The following is a 26,015-nucleotide window of genomic DNA, read 5'->3' as shown; positions in this document are numbered from 1 at the left end:
ACAGAATATCCAAAAGCTGGGGAACAACTACAAAGGGTGTAAATAGACGTAATGGAAATCCCAGGAGAGGAAAAAGAGAAAAGAACAGAAGCAATATTTGAAGCAATAATGAGTGAAAATTTCCCCCAAATTAATGTCAGACACCAATCCACAGATCTAGGAAGCTCAAAGAGCACCAAGCAGGATAAATGCAAAACAAAAAGAAAACAAACAAAAACTATGCTTAGGCATAGATATTCAAATTTCAGAAAATTAAACATAAAGAAAAAATCACGGCCAGGTGTGGTGGCTCATGCCTGTAATCTGAACACTTTGGGAGACTGAGGTGGTAGAATCGCTTGAGGCCAGGAGTTCCAGACAAGCCTGAGCTGAGATACTATCTCTTTAAAAATTAAATTAAGTTAAATTAAAAATAATTCATAAAACACCTTATGAACAGAGAAGTAAAGATAAAAATTACACCTGATTTCTCAAAAACCATGCAAGCAAGAAGAGAGTGGAATATTTAAAGTGTTGACAGAAAAAAACTCATCAACCTAGAATTCTGCACCCTGTGAAATTAACGTTCAGAAGTGAAAGAGAAATACTTTCTCAGACAAGCAAAAACTGAGAGAATTTGTTGTAAGCCTGACCTTCAAGTAATATTTTTAAAAGTTCTTCAGAGAGAATGCAAATGATATAGCTCAGAAACTTGGATTTACATAAAGAAAGGAAGAGCATTTGAGAATGAATACGTGAGAGTAAAATAAAAACTTTTATTTTTGTATTCGTAACTGATCTAACAGATAACAGTTTAAAAGGATATTAGCAACAATGCATTTAATTACACACACACACACATATATATAAGCATGTAAGTAAATAAATGACAGCAATGATACAAAAGATGGGAGAAAAATATTTTGTTATTATATAGTACTTGTACTACCTGAAGCTGTATAGTGTTATTTGAAAGTGCACTTAGATTAATTATAAATGAATATTGCAAACTCTAAGACAATCACTGAAAAACATTTAAAAAGAAGTAGAACCAATAGACTAAGAAAGGAGAGAAAATACAATCATACAGATTGCTCAATAAAAAAATATAAAAGGTATAAAAAGTGTGGAAGACAAAAATAGAAACAAAGAACAAGAGCAACAAATAAAAAACAGTACTAAATAAGGAAGATATTAATCCAAACACCAATAATTTCTTTAAACATCAATCATCTGGCTGGGCATGGTGGCTCACGCCCATAATCCCAGCACTTTGGGAGGCCAAGGCGGGCCAATCACTTGAGGATGGGAGTTCGAGACCAGCCTGACCACCATGGAGAAACCCCATCTCTACTAAAAATAAAAAAATTAGCTGGGCGTTGTGGCACATGCCTGTAATCCCAGCTACTCGGGACGCTGAGGCTACAGAATCGCTTGAACCCAGGAGCCAGAGGTTGCGGTGAGCCGAGATCACGCCACTGCACTCTAGCCTGGGCAACAAGAGCAAAACTCCATCTCAAAAAATAAAAAAAAAAAAATCAATTATCTAAATACATCAATGAAAAGACAGATTGTCAGAATGATCTAAACAACCAAAACCTAGCCATATGTTGTTTAAAAGAAACCCACTTTAAATATAAAGGCATATATAGATTGAAAGAGATAAAGAAAGATATACCATGCTAACACTAATCAAAAGAAAGCTGAAGAGTAACTACACTAATTTCAGAGCAAACTTCAGAGCAAAGATAGTTGTCAAGAATAAAGAGAAGCATTACCAAATGGTTAAGGGATCAATACTCCAAGAAGACATACCAATGCTTAATGTGTGTGCGCCTAACAACAGAGTATCAAAATATGTGAAGCAAAAACAGATAGAACTTCAAGGAAAAAGATTAATCCAGTATTAAAATTGAAAACGTTAACACTCTTCAATCAGAATGGGCAGATACAACCTGCAGAAAATCAGTAAGGAAATAGCTGAACTCAACAGCACCATCAATCAACTGGATATAATTGACATTTATAAATTACTTCATTCAACACCAGTAGAATACACATTCTTCTTAAGCTCACATGAAACACTTACCAAATTGGCCATATTCTGGACCCTAAACCATACCTTCACGGATGTAAATGAATAGAAATCATACAATGTCTGCTTTCAGACCACAATGGAGTCACAACTAGAAATCAAAAACAGAAAGATGGCTGGAAAATTCCTGCCAGGCGTGGTGGCTCACACCAGTAATCCCAGCACTTTGGAAGGCTGAAATCAGGGGGATGGCCTGCGTTCAGGAGTCCAAGACCAGCTGGAAAACACAGTGAAACCCCGTCTCAATTTTTTAAACAAGAAAAAAGAAAGATAGCTGGAAAATTCCAAAATACTTGGAAATTAAACAGCAAATTTCTAAATAACACATGGGTCAAATAATAAATCGCAAGAGAAATTTAAAACTATTTGAACTCAGTGAAAATACAATGTTTCAAAATTTGGGGGATGCAGCAAAAGCGATAATTAGATGGAAATATATATAAAATGCATATATTAGAAAAAAAGAAAGACATAGGTCCAGGCTTGGTGGCTCATGCCTGTAATCCCAGCACTTTGGGAGGTCAAGGCGGGCGGATCACCTGAGGTCGGGAGTTCAAGACCAGCCTGACCAACATGGAGAAACCTTGTCTCTACTAAAAATACAAAATTAGCCGGGTGTGGTGGTGCATGCCTGTAATCCCAGCTACTCTGGAGGTTGAGGCAGGAGAATCTCTTGAACCCAGGAGGCGGAGGTTGCAGTGAGCCGAGATTGTGCCATTGCACTCCCGCCAGGGCAAAAGAGCGAAACTCCATCTCAAACAAAAAAGAAGAAAAGAAAGACCTTAAGTCAATCATCTAAGCTTTCACTCTAGGAAACTAGAAAAAGTAGAGCAAATTAAATCCAAAATAAGCAGGAAAAAACGAAATAATAAAAACCAGTGCAGAAATCAATAAAATTAAAAACAGAAAATCAATGGAGAAAATCATTAAACCAAAAGCTGATAGGTTTTCTTTCAAGATAAATAAAATCAATCAGCCTCAAGCCAGGTTAACTAAGAAAAAACAGAAGGACACGAATTACTAATATCAGAAATGAAAGAGGGGACATCACCACTACGGATCTCACAGACATTAAAAGGATAATCAAGGAGCATGATGAACAATCTATGCTCACCAATTTGACAACCTAGATGAAATGGACGAACTCCTTGAAAGACATGATCTTCCATATCTTATGCAAGATAAATAGGCAGTCTTAATAGGCCTATATCTATCAGACATCAAATCAACAATTAACAACCTTCCAAAACACACAGCACCAGGCACAGATAGGTTCACTGAATTCTACCAAAAATTTAAGGAAAACATTTAATTATCTACAATGTCTTCCAGAAGATAGAAGCAAGTGGAATACTTACTAACTCATTTTATGAGACCAAGATTACTGTTATACCAAAACCAGACAAAGACACTACAAGAAAAGAAAACTACAGACCAATATCTTTCATAAACATAGATGTAAAAATTCTCAATGAAAGTATTAGCAAATTGAATTCAAGAATATATAAACAGAATTACACATCACAACCAAGTGGGATTTGTCCCAGCTATGCAAAGCTGATTCAACATTTGAAAATCAATTAATGTAATCCATCACATCAACAGACTAAAGAAGAGAAATCCTATGATTTTCCCACATATCAATGAATGTGGAAAAGGCATTTGACAAAATCTAACACCCATTAATGATTTTAAAAAAATAAAAAACTCTGCAAACTAGGAATAGAGAGGAACTTTCTCACCTTGATTTTTAAAAAATCTACAACTAACATCATACTTAATGATAAAAAACATAAAGCTTCCCACTAAAATCAGGAACAAGGCAAGGATGTCCCCTCCTACTACTGCTTTTCAACGTTACACTGGAAATGCTAGCTAACACAATAAGACTGGGGAAAAAAGAGTATACTGGTTGGAAAGGAAGAAATAAAACTGTCTTTGTTTGCAGATGACATGATCATCTATGTAGAACATCCAAAAAGAATTGACCAAACAGCTCCTGGAACTACAATAAGCAATTACAGCAAGGTTACAGGATACAAAGTTAACATTTTTTTCTTGTCCTTAGCTTTATCACTGTCTCACTTCTGAAATATGATTTTTCCCATTTATCCTAAGACTAGTTCATACATTTGAAATTACTTTCTTTTACTGAAAAAGTAGGATGTGATAGCAGGATTATGGCATTAAAAAAAAAGAGTATGCCCTCTGGAGTTAGAGTGCAAGTGCTTTGGGTTCAAATCCCAGCTCTGCCAGTTACTAGCTATATAATCTTGAGCAACCAACTCTGACCTCAAGTTCCTTTATTTGTCCGATAAAAATTATAATACTACTAACCTAATAGGGATATGAGGCATGTAAAATTTTTGCCACAGAGTATGCATTTAGTAAATGTTAGTCTCTGTTCAACAAATTATATTTTCATTTAAATTCTTCATCATTTCCCAGCATCACCCTGATAACAAAGCCAGATCAAGACACCACAAGAAACAAACAAACGAAAAACTATAGGGCAATATATCTGATGAGTATGGATGAAAACATTTTCAATAAAATACAAGCAAATCAAATTCAACAACACATCAAAGAAATTATACAAACTGTGCATGGTGGCTCACACCTGTACTTAACAGCACTTCGGGAGACCTATGAGGGAGGATCACTTGAGGCCAGGAGTTCAAGACAAGCCTTGGCAACATAGTGAGAACCTGTCTCTAGGAAACATAAAAATAAAAAAATTAGCCGTGCATGCTGGTGCAGGTCTATAGTCCCAGCTACTGGACACGCTGAGGCAGGAAGATGGCTTGAGTCCAGGGAGTCATGGCTGCGGTGGGCCATGTTTGTGTCCCTGCACTCTGTATAACAGAATGAGAGCCTGCCTCAGGAAATATAAAGATAAAAATAAATACATAAATTTTAAACATAAAAAAATTGTTTAAAGATATCACAACATGACCAAGTGGGACTTATCCTTAGAATGCAAGGTTAATTTAACACATGCATATCAAACAAGGTGATACGCCAAATTAACAGAATGAAAGATTAAAACCACATACATCTCAGAAAAAGTGTAACAAATTTCAACCTCCTTTCCTAATAAAAATACAACAAAATAGATACTTTAAAAAACTTCTTCAACACAATAAAAGCCATTTATGAAAAGCCCCCAGCTAACATCAAAATCAATGGAGAAAAACTGAAAGCTTTTCCTCCAAGATCCCATACAAAGCAAGGATGCCTTCTATTCAATACAGTACTGGAAGTACTACCAAGAGTAATCAGTTAAGAAAAGAAAAAAAATGCATTCATACTGGAAAGGAAGAGGTAAAATTATCTCTGTAAATGACATGATCCTATATGAAGAAAACTGTAAAGAACACAAAACAAATTAAGTTGCAGGATACAAAAATCAACACACAAAACACAGTTGCATCTCCTTACACCAATAATAATCTATCTCAAAAGGAAATCAAGAAAAATTTATAAAAGAATTAAATAAAATTCTTTTATAAAAAAGAATAAAATACTTAGGAATAAATGTAACCAATGAGTTGAAAGATCTATACACTGAAAACTGTAAAACATTGATTTAAAAAAACTGAATAAGACACAAATAAATGGAAAGATGACTCTCATATTCACGGATTGGAAGAATTAATATTGCTAAAATGTCCATATGACCAAAAGTGCTAAACAGATTTAACAGAATCCCCTATCAAAATTCCAAGGACATTTTTCACAGAAATAAAAAAAATTCTAAAATTCATATGGAACCACAAAAGACCCAATAAGCAAAGCAATCTTTTTTTTTTGAGACGATTTTGTGAACTTAGTTAAGAGTCTGCCTAAGTTCACTGATTTTGTTTTGTGGGGAAAGAATGTAAAGCAAACATTAGGTAGTTTGGCTAGAGCACAATTATTAGATTTTCTGATTTTCAAAAACTTTAAAAAGAAAGTTTGATGTGCTATTTTCACAATTTTCAGTAGCAAATAAATGTGGGTATAGAAAAACAATAAAATTGATATATTTGAGTACCCTGTAAAAACTCTTGGATGAGTGCCAGGGCTCACGCCTGTAATCCTAACATTTTAAGAGGCTGAGGCAGGCAGACTGCTTGAGCCCAAGAGTTCAAGACCAACCTGGGTAACATGGCAAAACCCTGTTCTCTATTAAAAAATTAAATAAAACAAAACCAATCTTGTTCTCCTTGATTTTATGCTTGTTCTTACTATGCATTAAGTGAACAGTAATTGTATCCTCAAAAAATGAAAAATTAACATCTTGAGCTTTTGAAATTGCTTTAAGATCTCTTCCTGTATTCCCATCAACATACTTCTTGAGACTGGCTTTCTCTATTATGGTGCTATTAAAACAAAGCATAAAAATAAGTTAGATATACATTACATCCTGCAAATGTTATCGTCAATTCAACATAAAGTAAAAAGCAAAAAGCAAGTTAGTCGGTCACAATTATAACAGTATAAATAAATATGCAAAATATTCACACAATGTATGTATATACAACTGTGTATTAAATATAGAGATTAACTACATTCTTGATAACTTTTTAATTTAATTACAATTGTAGGATACAATGAGAGTAATAGTGATTCTCTATATTAATTACCTATATCCATACTTTCAATAAAAAACATATATAGTTTTGTAATTCTTTTCTTTTTCCAATGTTTGTTCTGTTCATATTTACATAATACAGACATAAACCAATGAAACAGAACAGACCCATGCATGTATGGTCAATTGATCTTCGACAAGCATGTCAAGACTACACAATGGGAAAGGATAGTCTCTTCAACAAATGGTAATGAAGAAAACAGGATATTCACATACAAAAAAATGAAATTGGACCTTTGTCTTACATTATACACAAAAATCACTCATGATGGACTAAAGACTTAAACATAAGACTTGAAACTAAAACTCTTAGATGAAAACATAGGAGGATAAGTTTCATAACTTTCGTCTTAGCAATGATTTCTTGAATATGACACCAAAAATACTGGCAACAAAAGCAAAAATAGAGAAGTGTGCTGTTTATATTTATTGAGGTGCAATTTTAAAATTTTATAGCTGTTGATCTGTTTATATCTGTTTAACTAATTACCAAAACATAGGTTTATGTTCTATATGGTTTTGTTCTTCTTTCTATAATATCATTTTTATTAACTTTTACAAAAGTATTAGTGTATGATGTGTTAAAAGAAAAACATTGGCCGGGTGTGGTGGCTCACAACTGTAATTCCAGCACTTTGGGAGGCTGAGACAGGCGGATCACAAGGTCAGGAGATCGAGACCATCCTGGCTAACACGGTGAAACCCCGTCTCTACTAAAAATACAAAAAATTAGCTGGACGTGGTGGCGGGTGCCTGTAGTCCCAGCTACTCGGGAGGCTGAGGCAGGAGAATGGCGTGAACCCGGGAGGCGGAGTTTGCAGCGAGCCGAGATTGTGCCACCGCACTCCAGCCTGGGCGTCTGAGCAAGACTCCGTCTCAAAAAAAGAAAAGAAAAGAAAAGAAAAACATTAGACAAATTAAATTTAACAGAGTTTAATTGAGCAAGGAACAACTAGCAAATCAGGCAGCTCCCCAAACTAGAATAGGTTCAGAGCATCTCCAGCGCTGCTGCATGATCAGAGAGGATTTGTGGACAAAAACAGAAAGTGGCATAAGGAAAATGGAAGTGAGATACAGAAACAGCTGGATTTGTTACAGCTTGGCATTTACCTGATTTGAACATGGTTTGAACTGTTGGCTGCCTCTGGCCAAAACTTGGTGATTGGTACAAGAGTAGGTTACAGTCTATTTACATTCCAGTTAGGTTACAGTTCTCTGTGTACGAAGAAACCTTTAGGCTGAACTTAAAATATGTAAGGAGGCAGCTTTAGGCTAAACTTAATTTAACAATTCCCCACCTTGAATTGAACAATGAGAACACTTGGACACATGAAGGGGAACATCACACACTGGGGCCTGTCCTGGGGTGGGAGGAGGGGGGAGGGATAGCATTAAGAGATACACCTAATGTAAATGACGAGTTAATGGGTGCAGCACACCAACATGGCACATGTATACATATGTAACAAACCTGCACGTTGTGCATATGTACCCTAGAACCTAAAGTATTAAAAAAAAAAAAAAAAATCCCACCTTTTGGTCAACCTCTCAATTTTGACACTGACCAAAACTTTAGGCATTGATGTCACTCTGTTACCACCATAGATGTACTTATTTGGTCTCAGATCCCACTGGGAAAGAGCAGAACAGTTGATTTTTAAGGTGGGAACAAAGATTTCGGGTTACTTTTTTGTAAGAGTTAGAGAGCCATGGGGACCTCCTTGTGCTGGAATCTCCTGTTTTCATGAGAAAATAAAAAAAAGAAGAAAAAAAACCTGGTCTGCTTTGGGATCTATCTGCTTCCTTAAAATTTCAGTTTATGTCACATTTAGCACGACTGACTCCATTTTGGTTTGGTCCGGTCGGCTGGGGCCTAGTGTACAAGCTCAGCCCAAAACAATGGCCTCCCATCACTATATTTTGGTTTGGAAACGTCAATTGGTCCTTTCCCACAGATAGCTGGAAGCCTTCTTCAGAGCATCTGAACAGTCTCTGGAAGTAAAGATGGTGCCTTTACCCTACACTTTTCCTCAGCTTAAGTTTTAGGAGTCATTTTTAATTCTAAACATTTACTGCTGTTTCCCCTAGGATAAAGAGGAAAATCAACATGGAGGAATTCTGGGAGAAAGTCTGTGGTGTTAGCAAATTAAGGGTGGCCCTACAGAAAGCTCCCTGCTGTTAAGACTGTGCTGCCACCTTGTGGCCATCCTGTTTATGACCCCGAACTCGAAGATCCACCCTCTACTTTTTTGTCTCCTTTTGGTCTCAACTCCAGTGCTTTTCTTTTCTCATCTTTCCCATCTAACTCCTTAGTGAGCTCCACGAAATCGACTTAATCCTCTGATCTTTACTTGAAGCTTGCTTTCTAAATTCAGTTCCTTTTATCACGTAGTTTGTTACTGCTACATGAATTTGAGCATTATTGTTCAGTGTCAACCAAACTGCTACTAAAGTGATGAATTATATAATTACTTGGGTACAGTAGGTTCAAATAAAACTTTAACATTTTAGCAATAACTTATAAATATTTTACTTCTTGCCACCCGAAGAGAAAGTTGCCTTACAAGCAGCAACTAGCAACACACAAGCCATCTTGGATATACCCCAGATTGGGCTGCCAGGACATAGATTAATAATTTTTGGAGTGCCAAACTGAGTAAATGTCTCTTAAAATTTTAGATCATTGTAGGAGAGTTTGGTCTTTGTAAATCTTCTTCATTATAATCTCCTAATATCTTTATATAAATAATGTACATCATAACTCATCTGAATGAAGATGAAACATGGTAGATTAACAAAGGAAGACAGAAGACAGAAGAAAGGAGTCTGTTGGGGAAGCTAGACATTTCTTCCAAGCATTTCCTTTCTGATACATGTCAATTTCGCTGTGAACAGGAACCATGGTAAAGGCCATTTGTTTCCTCGTGATGAAATTCAGTCTTACGAGTCATTCTGTGCAACCTAAATGGAATGTTGCCAACTTAACCTTCCTTGAAGTCTTCCTACATCTAACAGACAACTACCTTTAAAGAATAATGGCTAATTGGGGTTGCCCATCCCTAAAATCACCCTAAAATGCAATAGGTAAATGTGCTAGTGGACAAAGGCTCATTTTTCCTGTTTCTTTAGGTTTAACCTTACACAGGTGTATCATTTGCTGAGCATCTAATCCACCATGGAAGCTGCACAGTGCACCTGGGATGCTGGTGCAGATCTGGGGACTATATTTTTTGTCTTTTCCTCCCCTCACCGGAATCTGTCAGACAGCTAATACTTTCTTACAGAACTGAGCAGGCCCTGAGAACTTGATTCTTTGGCTAGCAGGAGAAAAACCCTAACACGTTCTCTTCAACAGTCAGCTATTATCCTTTTACCCAACTTTTGATAATACTTTTAAAGTAATGTTTGCAATAGATTATCCATTTATTAGGATGAAATAAAAGATGAGCTATGAGGATCGACTTTCAGTTTCATATTTACAAGTTCATTCAGTTAGAAGATGCAAGCAATGAGAACAAAGGTATGACCCATGGCAAACGGTGGGGAAGCGACAGGACGCAGCAGTGACCCTGTGCCAGAGCAAGCACCAAGGAAGATGGAACTGAAAATAACCAGCTGAGGAGTTCATGAATACACCTGTGGCCCTTAGGAGACAAAAACATCTCGTCTAGTAGGAGCACTCTGGATGAGAAAGGATGTGTGCTGTGGTGCAGACTGGAAGTCTGACTGTGGAAACAGGCGTGGCGAAGCTTCGAGAAGACAGGTGCCCTCTGGGTGCTCAGTATCCCTGAGTTATTTTTAGAGTATGTCTGCTTACAGCCAGTAGTTACTACTGGAATGTACACGATAGTGATCCCCACTCGCTCCTTCAGATGGCCTGGGGAAGAGGAATGACGGAATAATCCAGAGTGATTCACAAACAGTGAATCATGACTATCAATGTGCCTTGTGTCTAGGAGATGATGTGGGGGTCAAGGGAGACTAAGGAAAAGAATGGAGAAGGACAAGTGGCTCTTCCGTTAGCCACAGAGAAAGGGCTACAACTGATCCAGGAACAAATCTTGTCTTAAACTGGAGGGAACCACATACATACCAATAGCAAGAGTCTCCCAGGCAATTTCTAAGAGGAGGGAAACTGCTAACACATAGCCTAGGTTTAGACAGAATCAAAAACACCCCCTTCAGGAACTATGGGCCCCGTAGAGGAAGTCAACTCTCTGCTCCCTCTCACAGAGGGCAAGCCTCCCAAGGAGAAGCCCTGGCACCTGCGCAGGCAACAGAACCGCCAGGCCTGGCACCCCCTCTAGACCAGGAGAAAGGTGCTGAGGAGCAGGCCCTCAGAACTTGATTTTTCAGCCAGCAGGAGAAAAACCCCAACACATTCTCTTCAACAGTCAGCTATTATCCTTTTACCCAGACTGGAATATGCAGTCCTGTATATTTTCATCTTTGGAACAGGTGGCTTGATATGCAAATAAAGTAATAAGTGTCAGAGCTGTATCCTAGCAGTAGCTACTTTGCAAATGTTACCATGGCACCCATTCAACAGTGTTCTTAGAGGTAGCCACACCTCAGCAAGGTCTTTCTAACTTGGAACAGCAAAGTTCAAATGAACGAATAGACACAAACTGTGAAAGAGTCCTGAACCCATTACAAGGTGATTCTTTACAGCACAATTGCCCTCTGAGGCTACTTGAAACAAGGCATGGGACTTAAAGGAGAAAAAGAAGGAAATGGACCATCTCTTCTAACACCTGGAATGTGATCCAAGCCTGGAGACAAATTGAGGGTAATTATAACTGCTAACATTTGTTTTTAGCTGCTAACAGATTGTGCACAGATTGTGAAGGGCAAACTCCATTCTCCAATTACTCCAGTGCAAACTGTGCTTTAACAGTACTCACTAAATCCTAGTTGAGTGAAATGAGAGCAGATTGTCCTTGTGGTGTGGTTCATTTATGTTAAACTATGGAAAACTGGGACTGTCCCCCTACAGTCCCAGTCCAGGGGTCACTCACAGCCAGATGCAGAGAGCCCTACAGCACACTGGGCTCTACACATCTCTGTTCTTACTGCCAGCAAACCTGCTCTACAGGGTATAACATGTATTTCCCAAGCACAGACAAAGCAAAAGGAAAAGGGCTAGACATCAGCTGCTGGGGAAACAAGTCTTAAGCAACCTGGCTTGTGAGCCAATCAAGGTTGCTGAGGTAGGTCCTAAGCCAAAACAGGGTACATTTCCACCTGGTTAGGGGAGAATAAAATAACCGATACGGAAAGTTAACATGATAATCTGTGATCGGTAACAAATTGATACAATAAACCATGAATTCTATGAGAGTTCAAAGAGGGCAACAGTTCTTTCCTGCTTCCTCTTCAAATGAGGGTGATCAAAGAAGAAGCCCAGAAAGACGATGAAAAAGTGGAAACCTCACCAATAGGAAACTAGAGTTTGTTGACACTGAAAAGCCATCAGCAAGAATGAGACTACAGAGCTCCCTCCACTATGTGTCAAAGCCACAGTTCTCTCCATGTCCTTAAAGACAGTAATGATGTATCATTTCTGGCTGAAACAGTCACAGAAGACAGGGGTGCAAAGGAAGGAGCACTTAGAAAAGCAATAGGGAGTTTCCATTTTGCTACCTTTATTTAAAAACACACAAAGGGTAATTTTGTTTCCCAAAAGGGTAATTATGGGACCATTATATATAGTTAACTCCACATACGCATCACCTTAAGAAATAGTAATAAAGACAGAAAAGTGCCTCTTGGTTCTGTTTCTATAACATTTAGCCAAATCAATCTGTAAATTGTCTGTGGGTGAGTTGAAATTGTAATTTGAGCAGTAACCTGGATGTCCAACGTACCACCTAGGGGTCGACCACATCAAGGGCACAATATTAAAAAGCATGAGAATTTGGGCTTGGTTGTGCCAAGTTCTGATGGAGAGATCCATCCAGCCTGATGAAGGCTAAGCGAGGAGGAGGTCCAGGGAGGAAACAATGCTCGGGAGCAAGCAAGAAATGGCATCAGGTTCCAAGAGATGGTCCACTGCCAAGGGTTAAATCCAGCTCTCTGGAAGGAAAGCTATGACAAGGTCTAAGAAGCCTCAGGGCAGGAATTCAGTTACATCAAGAAAGCATAGTACTAAGGAAAAAACAAAGCTCATGTCCAATCCTATGGATTAAGATGACACAGCAGAGGCTAGGGGAAATCTAGAATCTGGTGGGTATGTGGTGCCAGAGTTACTGCAGGATATTAGCCACTAAGATAACGGTGACATGAGTAAAGCCACACTCCACCTATAGCTGGATTGAGGCTTTTAACATATTTTCTGCCCAGGACAGGATTAGCATAGGAACTCTGCAGGTGTCAGGCTACAGATCAAGCTGTATCAAATACAGCAATGACTGAGCCGATCTGGGCTGAGGAAGACAGAACGTGAACAGAGCACTTCCATATGAGAGGCCATAATTTATTTATTAGCACAAGGATTTATGATGATAAGTGAGATTTTGAAAAGTGAAAAATATATTCTGTTGCAATGGTCAGTTTATCTCATTTAAATTTTCTGCCTTATCAGTTTTGTTATCCGACAAAGTTAAATGTAAAACATGAAACCATAAATACTAGAAGAAAATACGGGGAATACTTAATTATGCTTTGATGAGGAAGGCATTTCTTAATACATTAAGAAAAAACCATAGGAGTAGAGACTGGATCACATAAAAATGTAAATTTTGGTGCAATTAAAATAACATTGGCATAATTAAAAGGCTGTATAAATCAGGTAAAATATTTGCAACAAATGTGGCAGATTTAATATTCTTGATGCATAAAGATGTCTTGCAAACCAATAAGAAAAACCTCACCCAAAAAACAGGTAAAAAATCAAATATATTTCACAGAAGAATAAATGCCACAGACCAATAAGCATGTCAAAAAGTGTTCAACTTCACTAGAAATAGTAAGGGCACACATTATAGCAACAAAAAATACCAATGCTCACTTCTCAAATTAATGTGATAAGATTGGTATACCTTCCTAGGCAGTGATTTGACAATGTTTGACCTAATACTATGATTTCTAGTAATCTATACGAAAAAAAAAATCTGATTCTTTATAATAAATATCATATATGTAATAATTTATTTACAGAAATATTCATCAGTGTTATAATAATTAAAAGAGGCAAGAAACTGAATGTTACAGTTACATAATAAAAAACTCATTAGCCATGAATATTGTGTTTTTTGTTTTTTGTTTTGAGACAGAGTCTCACTCTGTCGCTGAGGCTGGAGTGCAGTGGCACAATCTTGGCTCACTGCAAGCTCTGCCTCCCAGGTTCAGGCCATTCTCCTTCCTCAGCCTCCCAAGTAGCTGGGACGATAGGTGCCCACCACCATGCCCGGCTAATTTTTAGTATTTTTAGTAGAGACGGGGTTTCACCTTGTTAGCCAGGATGGTCTCAATCTCCTGACCTTGTGATCTGCCCACCTCAGACTCCCAAAGTGCTGGGATTACAGGCATGAGCCACCATGCCCAGCTGAATATTGTGTTTTTTAAAGAATTTTTAATAACATGGGAAAATGCTTATGGCACAATATTAAGTGAAAAAGCAGGGTATAAAACATGACTTTATTTATATTATACATAACTTACACATATAGCAAAAAGACTGGAAGGAACAGACCTGTGAATAAGCATGTCAAAAAAGTGATGGAAGGCTGGGCATGGTGGCTCATACCTGTAATCCCAGCACTTTGGGAGGCCAAAGTAGGAGGATCACTTGAGCCCAGGAGTTTGAGACCAGTGTGGGCAACATAGTGAGATCACATCCCTCCTAAAAACTAAAAAAATTACCTGGGCGGCCGGGCGCGGTGGCTCAAGCCTGTAATCGCAGCACTTTGGGAGGCCGAGACGGGCGGATCACGAGGTCAGGAGATCGAGACCATCCTGGTTAACACGGTGAAACCCCGTCTCTACTAAAAAAATACAAAAAACTAGCCGGGCGAGGTGGCGGGCGCCTGTAATCCCAGCTACTAGGGAGGCTGAGGCAGGAGAATGGCGTGAACCCGGGAGGCGGAGCTTGCAGTGAGCTGAGATCCGGCCACTGCACTCCAGCCTGGGTGACAGAGCGAGACTCCGTCTCAAAAAAAAAAAAAAAAAAAAATTACCTGGGCATGGTGGTGCATACCTGTGGTCCCAGCTACTCGGGAGACTGAGACAGGAGGATCACTTGGGCCCAGAAGGTTGGGGCTGCAGTGAGCCATGATCATCCCACTGCACTGCAATCTGAGCAAGAGAGCAAGACTGTCTCAAACACAAACAAAATAGGTAGCTCCTAGGGCATTATAGGAACAATGATAACTGAATGAATATTGTTTAAAGGAAAAAAATCATTACTTAATGATCTCAGCTTTTTTAGTTTAACATCCCAGAAACTACTGATTTGAAATATTCCAAAGAACTATATTTGCTCTCTGTAACAGTAATTTTTCAAAAATCTTCTAACAAGACCAACTCACTGGAAAGAAAACTCTACATGTCAATGAATGAGTGTCCACAACCCAAAGAATACTCAAGTGGCACTTCCAGGAAGTCTCTACCATTAAGCAAAAGAGATCCCATGATCCTAGTCTCGGGGGGAGGGGGGGAACCCTCCAAATTATTGCCAGTGGTTTTAAGAAAGATGATGTTAAATGCTAGCACACTCAATAGTTCTGCACAATACATGAGTTCTGCACAATACTTAACATATTCTGAGAAGATCATGAAGAAAATGCAAAACCCTTTTTTGTACTTTTATAATTAGGAATAATCTAGATAACCCTAGGATTTGTACTTTTACTACTAAGAGCTAATATTTACTGAGTCCTTACCATGTGACAAGCACATAGTGAAGCATTTTTGCCCAAGACCATCTTATGAGGTAAATACTATTAATATCTTCATTTTACAGACAAGTAATCTGTGGCTCCCAAATGTTAAATAACTTGCCAAAGACCACGAAGCTGATAATTGGCCAAGCCCAAATTTAAAACCAGACAGTCTGTTTCTAGAACGTGCATTGTTAACTCATTTGCTTTACTGACTTGGAATCTATGAAACAGGTAAAGTTGAAGAATGCCTTTCTCTTCTGTTTCTTCTCCATGCTCTAGGAGTCTCAGTAAAAAATAATGAATCCTGAGCTTTTAAATCTATGCATATATCACTATCTTTATTATGCTACTTCCTTTAAAGAAAGTATGGTTTAATAACTTAATGCACTGTCTTCAGTTTTTCCTGCACTGGTTTCATATGTAATTTCTCTTCCTTGTTTAGGTTTGCGGCTAGAAGACAGTAAATCTAGCAATGGAGCCCACATATGAGGAATACCTAGCAAATCATGGAACAATAGTAAAGCCTTATTACTGGCTAAGCTTCTCTCTAGATTGCTCTAATTGTCCTTACCATATTCGAACAGGTGAAGAAGCGAGAGTTTCCCTCACAGAATTTTGTCAGATTTTTGGATTCCCTTATGGGACAACATATCCTCAAACAAAACACCTCACATTTTATGAATTAAAAACTTCTTCTGGTAGCCTGGTGCAAAAGGGCCATGCTAGCAGTTGCACTGGGAATTATATCCATCCAGAATCAATGCTCTTTGAAATGAATGGTTACCTTGACTCAGCCATATACAATAATGACAGCATCAGGCATATCATTCTGTATTGCAACAACTCCCCTTGTAATGAAGCTAACCACTGCTGCATCAGCAAAGTGTACAATTTCCTGATTACATATCCAGGCATCACTCTTAGTATTTATTTTTCTCAGCTCTATCACACCGAGACGGACTTTCCTGCCTCCGCATGGAACCGCGAAGCTCTCCGGAGCCTGGCCAGCTTATGGCCGCGGGTTGTTTTGAGTCCAATAAGCGGCGGGATTTGGCATTCTGTCCTCCACAGCTTTGTTAGTGGTGTCTCAGGATCACATGTTTTTCAGCCCATTTTAACAGGGAGAGCACTGACTGACAGGTACAATGCATATGAAATCAATGCCATAACAGGTGTAAAACCTTTCTTCACTGATGTTCTTCTCCAGACAAAAAGGAATCCGAACACAAAAGCTCAGGTGGCTTTAGAGAGCTACCCCTTAAACAATGCCTTTCCCGGACAGTCTTTTCAAATGACCAGTGGAATACCTCCAGACCTCAGGGCTCCTGTTGTTTTTGTGCTATTGCCTCTCAGGGACTTACCACCAATGCATATGGGCCAAGACCCAAATAAACCCAGGAATATCATAAGGCACTTAAATATGCCTCAAATGTCATTCCAGGAAACCAAGGACCTTGAAAGGCTTCCCACTAGAAGGTCAGTGGAGACAGTGGAAATCACAGAACGGTTTGCAAGTAGCAAACAGGCAGATGAAAAGACGAAGAAGAAGAAAGGGAAGAAATAAAATCTACCTTCCCACAGCATGAAACCAATTCCCAGCGGACTTATTAGATAGACAACAAAAATCTGGAAACTTTCTCTCTTAGGGCTGAGCCAAGAAGGAGATAAACTGATGCACTAAAAGCAAACCTTGAATTATTTACCATATGAACTGTTATAAAGTCACACTCTTTTAAACAGAATCCAAAATGTTTCCATAAGCAACTTGATCTCTCTCCTTTGAAAGTGGCAGTATCAAAATGGAACCATTAGCAGCTTGCTAATATTTTGGTGCAGAAAAGGAATCTCATTATTCTATTCTACTCACATCACCTTTTCACAACAAAAGCCCATGGACAAAATAGCTACCTAAATTGATTTCAGTAAAAAAATTTACTGTAAAACTGAAAAACAGCCTGAAGCTACTGACATTAAATGCTGTTTGCAAGAGCAAACCAGTGATTTTCTACTAGTTGTTAATCATGGACAGAAGATTTTAGGTAGTTCATTTTTTTCTAAAGTGATTCAAAATAGTTTTGTGTGGGAAAAAGCACTTCTGTTGATTACGTATAGCTATAAAGATTAAAACCTAGGCACCTGCTCAGTTTGATCTTCCCCAGCTCAGACCTCTCCCTTCTGAGCAGATGATAGAGGCAAGATGATACATGAGAACCTCCAATGGCTCCTGTCATCACATACCATATAAAATCCAAGTTCCTCTTACTGGCTTTCAAGGATCCTCCTTTAACTTTCTGTTGCCTTGTATCATCAGCAAGATCATAAGTACCCACAGGTCAAGTGCTGTCTCTCCCTTCCCTTTAACTTTTCCCTTAGGATCTAGCACGTTATCCAGCAAAACATGGGTAGCAAGGCTGAAATGACATCTCAATAACTTCACCAATGACTATGAGTCAACATCCCTTCTCCACCCTGGCTGAAAGCCTACTTAACCATCCTGCAACAGATGTTTTTCTTTTTGTTAGCATCCATTCCCCCTTCTAATGCAGCTCCCAGTGCATAATGTGTGTTTTACTTCCCTCCTTTCTGACTCCATCCTCGTCACGAGTGAATATTTGTACCTTCTCTTAAAATCTTCAAAACACACTTCTAGGAAGTGCTCCTTCACTAATCCTCTAAGCACTTAAATGAAAGCACTTTGCTTATGCTTATTTCACATTTGCTGCCACTTGCCTCTTTGAAATATGTAAAGATACATTACAAGAAAAATGTTCATTTACTTGTAACTTGCTATTTTTTCTATATATACGTATATAAAGCTCCTATTATCCTAAGCTAATAAAAGAGTTTGCCATGACATTAAAACATGTAATACTGGCCGGGCGCGGTGGCTCAAGCCTGTAATCCCAGCACTTTGGGAGGCCGAGATGGGCGGATCACAAGGTCAGGAGATCGAGACCATCCTGGCTAACATGGTGAAACCCCGTCTCTACTAAAAATACAAAAAACTAGCCGGGCAAGGTGGCGGGCGCCTGTAGTCCCAGCTACTCGGGAGGCTGAGGCAGGAGAATGGTGTAAACCCGGGAAGCGGAGCTTGCAGTGAGCTGAGATCCAGCCACTGCACTCCAGCCTGGGTGACAGAGCGAGACTCCGTCTCAAAAAAAAAACAAAAAAACAAAAAAACATGTAATACTCCATGAAGGAGGAGGAGAAAGAAAAACGTATTTTAGGAATAACAATTAGTATTGTGGTTAAAATAAACATGAATAAAAAGTTTAAAACAAAGTTCTATTGTTAGCATACAAATTTTAATGGAATTACTGGAATACAGTTTTATTGTGCTTATATAGCGAGTATTATTTAAAGAAGTACTGCTGAGGTTTATTTTTATTTCATGAAATCCTATGTCCACAATTTGAGATATTGAGTTAAAAAGATCTCAAATGACAAATCCAGCATCTCTGATCATTATTAAAATAGATCCAATTTGTTGCCAGAAAATGGCAGACTACAACGTGAACCAGGCTACAGAGAATCCAGTTAGAAACACGGTCTGAAATAGATGATGAACTTATATTTCTAATGTGAACCTGGATATCAATGGTATACAACAAAAGGAGAAGTTGCCAGAACTATAGGAAAGAAAAGTGCCTTTGGCAGTTAAACTTTTGTAATGATTTGATAAGACTAGGGCTAGGAAGAAGATTACTGACAGGTCATAAGCTCAGGCCAATACAGCCAACCTTAGACAAAAGACTGTTAGAAGAACATAAAGATATACTGCCCAAGGCAAGTAATCTGTTTCCTCATCTGCAAAACAAGAAAGGTGGGCTAGTTCATCTTTAAGGTTCCTTTCAGCTCCATCTGCTATAAGAAGGCATATAGCAAAGCAACAGTTCCACAAAGTGAGATCCTACAGTGCAGTGATTAGCTTTCCTTGCTCACTACACAGTGATTCTTGGTCATGTCAGGCTGGCCCAGCCATTGAGAGAGAGAAGTTGGGTTGCTCCACCCCTCTTCAGCAAACTGGCAATGTTGATATGGAAGAATATCTCTGCCACCACACATTTAGAAATAATAGAAATAAAGAAAATAGAAGTAAATTAAGGCAGCTAGTAATATGATGATCTGGAAAAGGCATTGGGATATATCCCAAGAAAACAATGAGACTGAAGGGAGGGACACATTATCTTGGTGACTCTACCAAGGTCCAGGGTTTGGGGGTCTTAGCTTTGCACGCTCAACTACCTACTTAGTAAGTACAGGGAGAATGGATTTTCTCATCGGAAGCAGGTTTGGATTAACAAAGCTCTTGAGACTGATATGTAAAGACAAAAAACTAATGTACTGATTTCTAGTAAGACTTATAACTAGATATGCAAGCATATATTCAAGTCATCCAGGTTATATAGCCTCTCCATGTACATAAGCTACATTGCAAGTCAAATTATCATAAGGTTGCCTTATGGATTAGAGGAGTCCATTATTTGACTCAAGTGTTTAGTGCTCTCAGATTCTGCTTTCATAGTGGTGACTGACATCTGCTTAGAATGAAGTGGTGGATGGGGTATGTACAAGGGCATCTCATTCCTGGACAGTGTTTGGGAGGGTCCAGACAGCAAGAGACAACACAAACCTCTGTGACCAACTCCTGTCATGGCATTGATTTGCTATGTGACTAGAAATGTTTTCTATGTTTCATCAAGCTACAATCCAATCCATATAATACTAAACAGATGAGAATTAATCAAGCTATAATCTAATCCTGCTCATCTGAGAGCAAATCCTATTTCTTTAAATTGCCATTACACCTTTTTCATTCATAGTATACGCAATCCAAAAAGTTCCACAGATGGAATCTTACTCTTCTTACTGGTTTTTAAGGAAAGCCACATAAATTTAAAAATTTTAAAAAATAGTAAATTTAAAAAGGAAAGCCACATCATAACCTGTACTAATTTAAAATAATATTATTCGGCCAGGCGTGGTGGCTCCTGCCTGTAATCTCAGCACTTTGGTAGGCTGAAGCAGGAGGACTACTTCAGCCCAGGAGGTAGAGGCTGCAGTGAGCTATGATCACACCACTGCACTCCAACCTGGGCAACATAGCAAGACCCTGTTTCTAAAAAATAATAATATTATTACTAACATTGAGTGAGAGCTATATGTCAAGTATTTTTCTAAGCACTTACATGTATTCATTTAATCCTCCCAATAATCCTACGAGGTAGATATTATTATAATACCTACTTCACAAATAAGGAAATTATAGCACAGATAATTTAATTAACCTCCCAAGTAGTAAATAAAGGCCGAGCTGAGCGTTAAACCCAAGAAGTCGAGCTCCAGAATCCATGTTCTTAATCATTATGCCTTAATGCTTCTCTAAATAATAACAATGCAGATTCACTACAAAGCCTAAAATAATCCATATTTATTTAGGACCTGTCCTGAAGCTTGCCTGTCATTCTGCTCAAACCACAGTACCAATGGGTATCCTCTAAACTATGGAAGCCAGGTAGGCAGGATGGGCTAGGGTGGAAAACTTTAGTAGGTTTTAGTTACCAGAACTTTGGCCCTGCCCCACTCCCCTGTTGCCCAGGACCTCATGCCAAACATAAATCCCAAGATTATCTTGTCTTAGATGTCCCTGACTTTCAGGGATGTACTAAATCTGGGACCCAAGGCAATGGAACACTGTTTTACTGCATTGTCTAGTTAAGTGTAAATGGTTCCTCAAAAAATTAAAAAGAGAATTAACATATCATCAGGCAATTCTACTTCTGGGTATAAAAAACAAGGTCTTGGCCAAGCACGGCAGTTCACGCCTGTAATCCCAGCACTTTGGGAGGCTGAGGTGGGAGGATCATTTTAGTCCAGGAGTTCAAGACCAGCCTGGGCAACATAGCAAGACTCTGAATCTATTTTTAAAAAGTGAAGTAATTTTTTTTTATAAAACAGGACCTCAAAGAGATATTTCTACACCCATGTTTATAGCAGTATTACTCACAATAGCCAAAAGGTAGAACCAAACCAAGTGTCCATTGACAGATGAATGAATACCCAAGATGTGGTATATACATACAATGGAGTATTATTCGGCTTTAAAAAGGAAGGAAATCTATTCACGTGCCACAACATGGATGAACCTTGAGGACATTATGCCAAGTTAAATAAACCAGTCAAAAATAGGCAAACACCACATGATTCCACTTACATGTGGTAAGTAGAAAATGGTGGTTGCCGGGGGCTGGGGAGCAGGGAACAGGGAGTTATTGTTTAATGGGTACAGAATTAGTTTTGTAAGATGAAAAGAGGTCTGGAGATGGATGTTGGTAATAGCTGTACAACAATGTGCTTAGTACTACTTAATTATACACTTCAAAATGGTTAAGATAATGACTTTGTTTTATCTATTTTATCATAATCTTTTTAAAAAATTGAATTACTAGTTGACACCTACTGATCTCTCTAAATACAAAAAAAGTGACATCTTTTCTGTTAGACTAAATATTAGAAATCAGGCTCTATGTCGCCGGGCACAGTGGCTCACACCTGTAATCTCAGCACTTTGGGAGGCCGAGGAGGGCGGATCACCTGAGGTTGGGAATTTGAGACCACCCTAACCTTTAGGAGAAACCCCATCTCTACTAAAAACACAAAATTAGCTGGGTGTGGTGGCCTGTAATCCCAGCTGCTCAGGAGACTGAGGCAGGAGAATTCCTTGAACCCAGCAGGCGGAGGTTGCGGTGAGCAGGAGATCGTGCCATTGCACTCCAGCCTGGGCAACAAGAGAGAAACTCCGTCTCCAGAAAAAAAAAAAAAAGAAAAAGAAAAAGAAAAAGAAATCGGGCTCTATGTCTAGTCTCAAAATACAGAGATAAGGTAAGGAAAGCTTACAGTAATATCTAAAAAACGAATATCCTTTTAAAAATCATTAAAATAACACGGTTTTTTTAAGTTCACAATTTACAGTTCATTTCAAGCTCTTATATGGGTTTGTTTAGAACTTTGATACTTGGCTATATACTTATTTTTAGAAAAAAGTAATTCCAAATTATTATAATTTGCCACATCATTCTGCCACCTGCTGATTGAATATCATTGGCCAAATTACATAACCTCTCTGAGTTTTAGTTTACTCATTCATAAAATGGGAACACTAATTTCTAGGCCATAGAGCTACTCTGGGGATTAAATAATGCAAGTAAAGGGTTTATTTACCAAGTGTCTGACACACAATAAACTTATTAAGTGGTTACGATTATTAATAAAATATGAACAGGATAAGGATAAAGAGTAGGAAATTATAAGGATTGCAGGATCTTTCAAATATTATCAAAACTATGAGTCTTAGATAGTTGACTTCCTATTTTCTTTAAGAAGTAAAGATAGGTCAGGCACGGTGGCTCTCGCCTGTAATCCCAGCACTTTGGGAGGCCGAGGCAGGCGGGTCACGAGGTCAGGCGATCCAGACCATCCTGGCTAACACGGTGAAACCCCGTCTCTACTAAAAATATTTTAAAAATCAGCCAGGTGTGGTGGCAGGTGCCTGTAGTCCCAGCTACTGGGGAGGCTGAGGCAGAAGAATGGCGTGAACCAGGGAGGCAGAGCTTGCAGTGAGCCGAGATCGCACCACTGCACTCCAGCCTGGGACAGGGGGAGACTCTGTCTCAAAAAAAAAAAAAAAAAGAAGTAAAGATATGTTACTAGAATTTGTGATAATCAGGTTGGGGAACAAAAAGTTGATTTCAATGTTTTGCTTAAAGAGTTAATAGTGGTAATGAGAAAAGAAAAAAGTCCATGGTCATGGCAGATACTAAAACAATTATAAGAAAATATTTTGTGCAACTTCTTGCCAATAAATTGGCAATCTAGATGAGATGCATCATTTTCTAGAAACACATATTCTAAAATTGATTTAATAATAGAAAGAAAAATCAAACAAATCAATAATCATAGAAGATAAGAATGATCGAAGATCTACCTCTAAAAATATCAGCAAGCCCAGGGTTTTGCAGCACACTCTATAACTTTCAAAGACCAAATAGCATGATAATTTCTCATCATTTAAACTATTGCAGAGTGTAGGAAAAAAAAGGTGGAAATCTAAATTCGTCTACAAAGTTAGGCTAACACTAATATCAAAACTGGATAAAGATAGCACAAATAAATAAAATTATGGATCCATCTTACTTAAAAACAGAAATTATGAACAGGCATGGTGGGGTGGCTCATGCCTGTAATCTCATCACTTGGGAGACCAAGGCTAGAGAATTGCTTGAGGCCAGGAGTTGAAGACCAGCCTGGGCAACATAGGGAGACACTGCATCTACAGAACAAAATTTTTAAAGGCAGCACGCAGTGCCTCACATCTATAATCCTAGCACTGTGAGAGGCCGAGGCTGGCAGATTACTTGTGCTCAGGAGTTCAAGACCAGCCTGGACAACATGGCAAAACCCCATCTCTACAAAAAAATACAAAAATTAGCTAGGGGTAGTGGTGTGCTCCTGTGGTCTCAGCTACTCGGTAGGCTGAGGTGGGAGGATGGCTTGAGCCTGGGAGGTCGAGGCTGCAGTGAGCCAAGATCACACCGCTGCCCTCCAGCCTAGGCAACAGAGTGCGATCCTGTCTGAACTTTTTTAAAAAAATTCTGAAACCACACAAACAAAATATAAACTAATCAAATCCAGCAAGTAATTAAAATGGTAATATTTCACAACCAAATAGAGTTTATTGTAGAAACATGGGAATTTTTCAGCGTAGAAAAATATATATATTCACTACACTCATAAATTCAAAGATAGAAACTATACGATTTTTATGATTAGATCCCCATAAAAGGCATTTGATAATTTTAGCAGTCATTTCTAAAAGTCATAAAGCAAAAGTAAATATGTCAACTGGTGAAATACCAAAGACATTTCCATTGAGACAGGAACAAAGCAGAAGAGCCCAGCACTCAATTTTTCAACACTCTTTTCAACATTCTAGCATATACAATAAGATAAAATAAGTGACAGAAATATTGGAAAAGAAGATGTAAATTATCATTACCTCAAATATTATACAGTGTGATAAGAGATGCAACCTTAAAACAACTGTTAGCATTAATAAAATACCCCCATGCTAAGAAAGAATACAGGATAAATATGTTTTAAAGTCCATAGCTTTCATTTTATATCATAAGCCGTTAAAAAAATCAAATGAAAAAGTCTCATTCATAATACTTTAAAAATAAGACTTATTCTTTGGCACTAAATCTTCTTCCTGAGGCAAGAGTACAGATTTACAATTTTTTTTAATCTTTGAAGTACTAATATATGAATAAAGGTTTATGAAAGTTGCAGATACCAGGATGAAATCACTTTTTGTCAAACACAAACTAGAGCCAAGAGAGCACAAAGGAGTAGTGCTCATGATTGCATGGACGAGATAAAAGACATTTTTGGAAGTCTTGTCTCAAGGACTTTCTAAAATAAGAAATTCTGTAGGACTGCAGCAATTCAGATAAAATGCTCTCAAAACAACACCTGCCCAGTAATAGCATCTCCTCCTCTAAAATGTCGCCAAGTCTGACTTTGAGTATCCAAAACCAGTATCTGTTTCCAACCATCTTATGTGAACTTCTCCTTTTGCCAAATAAAAGTTTCCCTTTGGCCAGGCGCGGTGGCTGACGCCTGTAATCCCAGTACTTTGGGAGCCCAAGGCGGGCGGATCACAAGGTCAGGAGATCAAGACCATCCTGGCCAACAGGCAGAAACCTCGTCCTACTAAAAATATAAAAACTAGCTGGGCGTGGTGGCGTGCGCCTGTAATCCCAGCTACTTTGGAGGCTGAGGCAGGAGAATCACTTGAACCAGGGAGTCAGAGGTTGCAGTGAGCCGAGATTGTGCCACTGCACACCAGCCTGGCGACAGAGCGAGACTCCGTCTCAAATAAATAAGTAAATAAATAAATAAAATTTTAAAAAGTTTCCCTTTATCCTCCCTTCTTTGATGCATATGTAGCTTGCCACAGCTATGCATCTCAGGTTATAATCCTCCTTTCTAATTCCCAAATAAATTCAATGTATTTAGAGATTTTTTTTTTCTTTAGCTTACAGGTTTTTAGTTGACAAGTTTGAGTAGAGAGTTCACCCTATCTACTCCACTTTAATGTGTAATCATAAAATTATATAAAGAAAAAACTCGAAACAAAGAAAAAATGAAATTTTGAAGGTTTGTGTTTTAAAATTTAACACATAACCAGTTGATGCAGATATTCATAGGAGCATTAAATCATAAGATAATCTATGCACAACATGCTAAAAATATTTTTATATTTTTATTTATTATGTATATTTATATATATTATGTTGCCAGAGAACCCTGGTATTAAAGCATCCTTACCAGAACTGAAATTTGCTTATTTATATTTATAATA

At 38.3% G+C, this 26,015-nt stretch overlaps 2 protein-coding genes across 3 annotated transcripts in view; one reads left to right on the top strand and one right to left on the bottom strand.

Moving 5' to 3' along the window:
- The window catches only part of LOC105484570 (ral guanine nucleotide dissociation stimulator like 1), a 298,051-nt gene that overhangs the window by 268,738 nt on the left and 3,298 nt on the right, over window positions 1–26,015 (bottom strand). The window lies entirely within an intron of this gene.
- On the top strand, window positions 11,276–17,679 carry LOC105484572 (apolipoprotein B mRNA editing enzyme catalytic polypeptide like 4). The gene is made up of 2 exons (XM_011746338.3): window positions 11,276–11,499; window positions 16,035–17,679. Exon 2 carries the CDS (start codon window positions 16,065–16,067, stop codon window positions 17,154–17,156), a length of 1,092 nt encoding a protein of 363 aa, XP_011744640.2. The 5' UTR covers window positions 11,276–11,499; window positions 16,035–16,064; the 3' UTR covers window positions 17,157–17,679.

Source organism: Macaca nemestrina, chromosome 1 (assembly GCF_043159975.1).
Source record: "Macaca nemestrina isolate mMacNem1 chromosome 1, mMacNem.hap1, whole genome shotgun sequence".
NCBI lineage: Eukaryota > Metazoa > Chordata > Mammalia > Primates > Cercopithecidae > Macaca > Macaca nemestrina.
Note: the sequence above shows the minus strand (reverse complement) of the source record. Positions and strands in the feature narration are given on the sequence as shown.

Excerpts from the sequence above, each read along its gene's own strand:
- LOC105484572 (XM_011746338.3), top strand. The coding sequence starts at position 16,065 with ATGGAGCCCACATATGAGGAATACCTAGCAAATCATGGAACAATAGTA.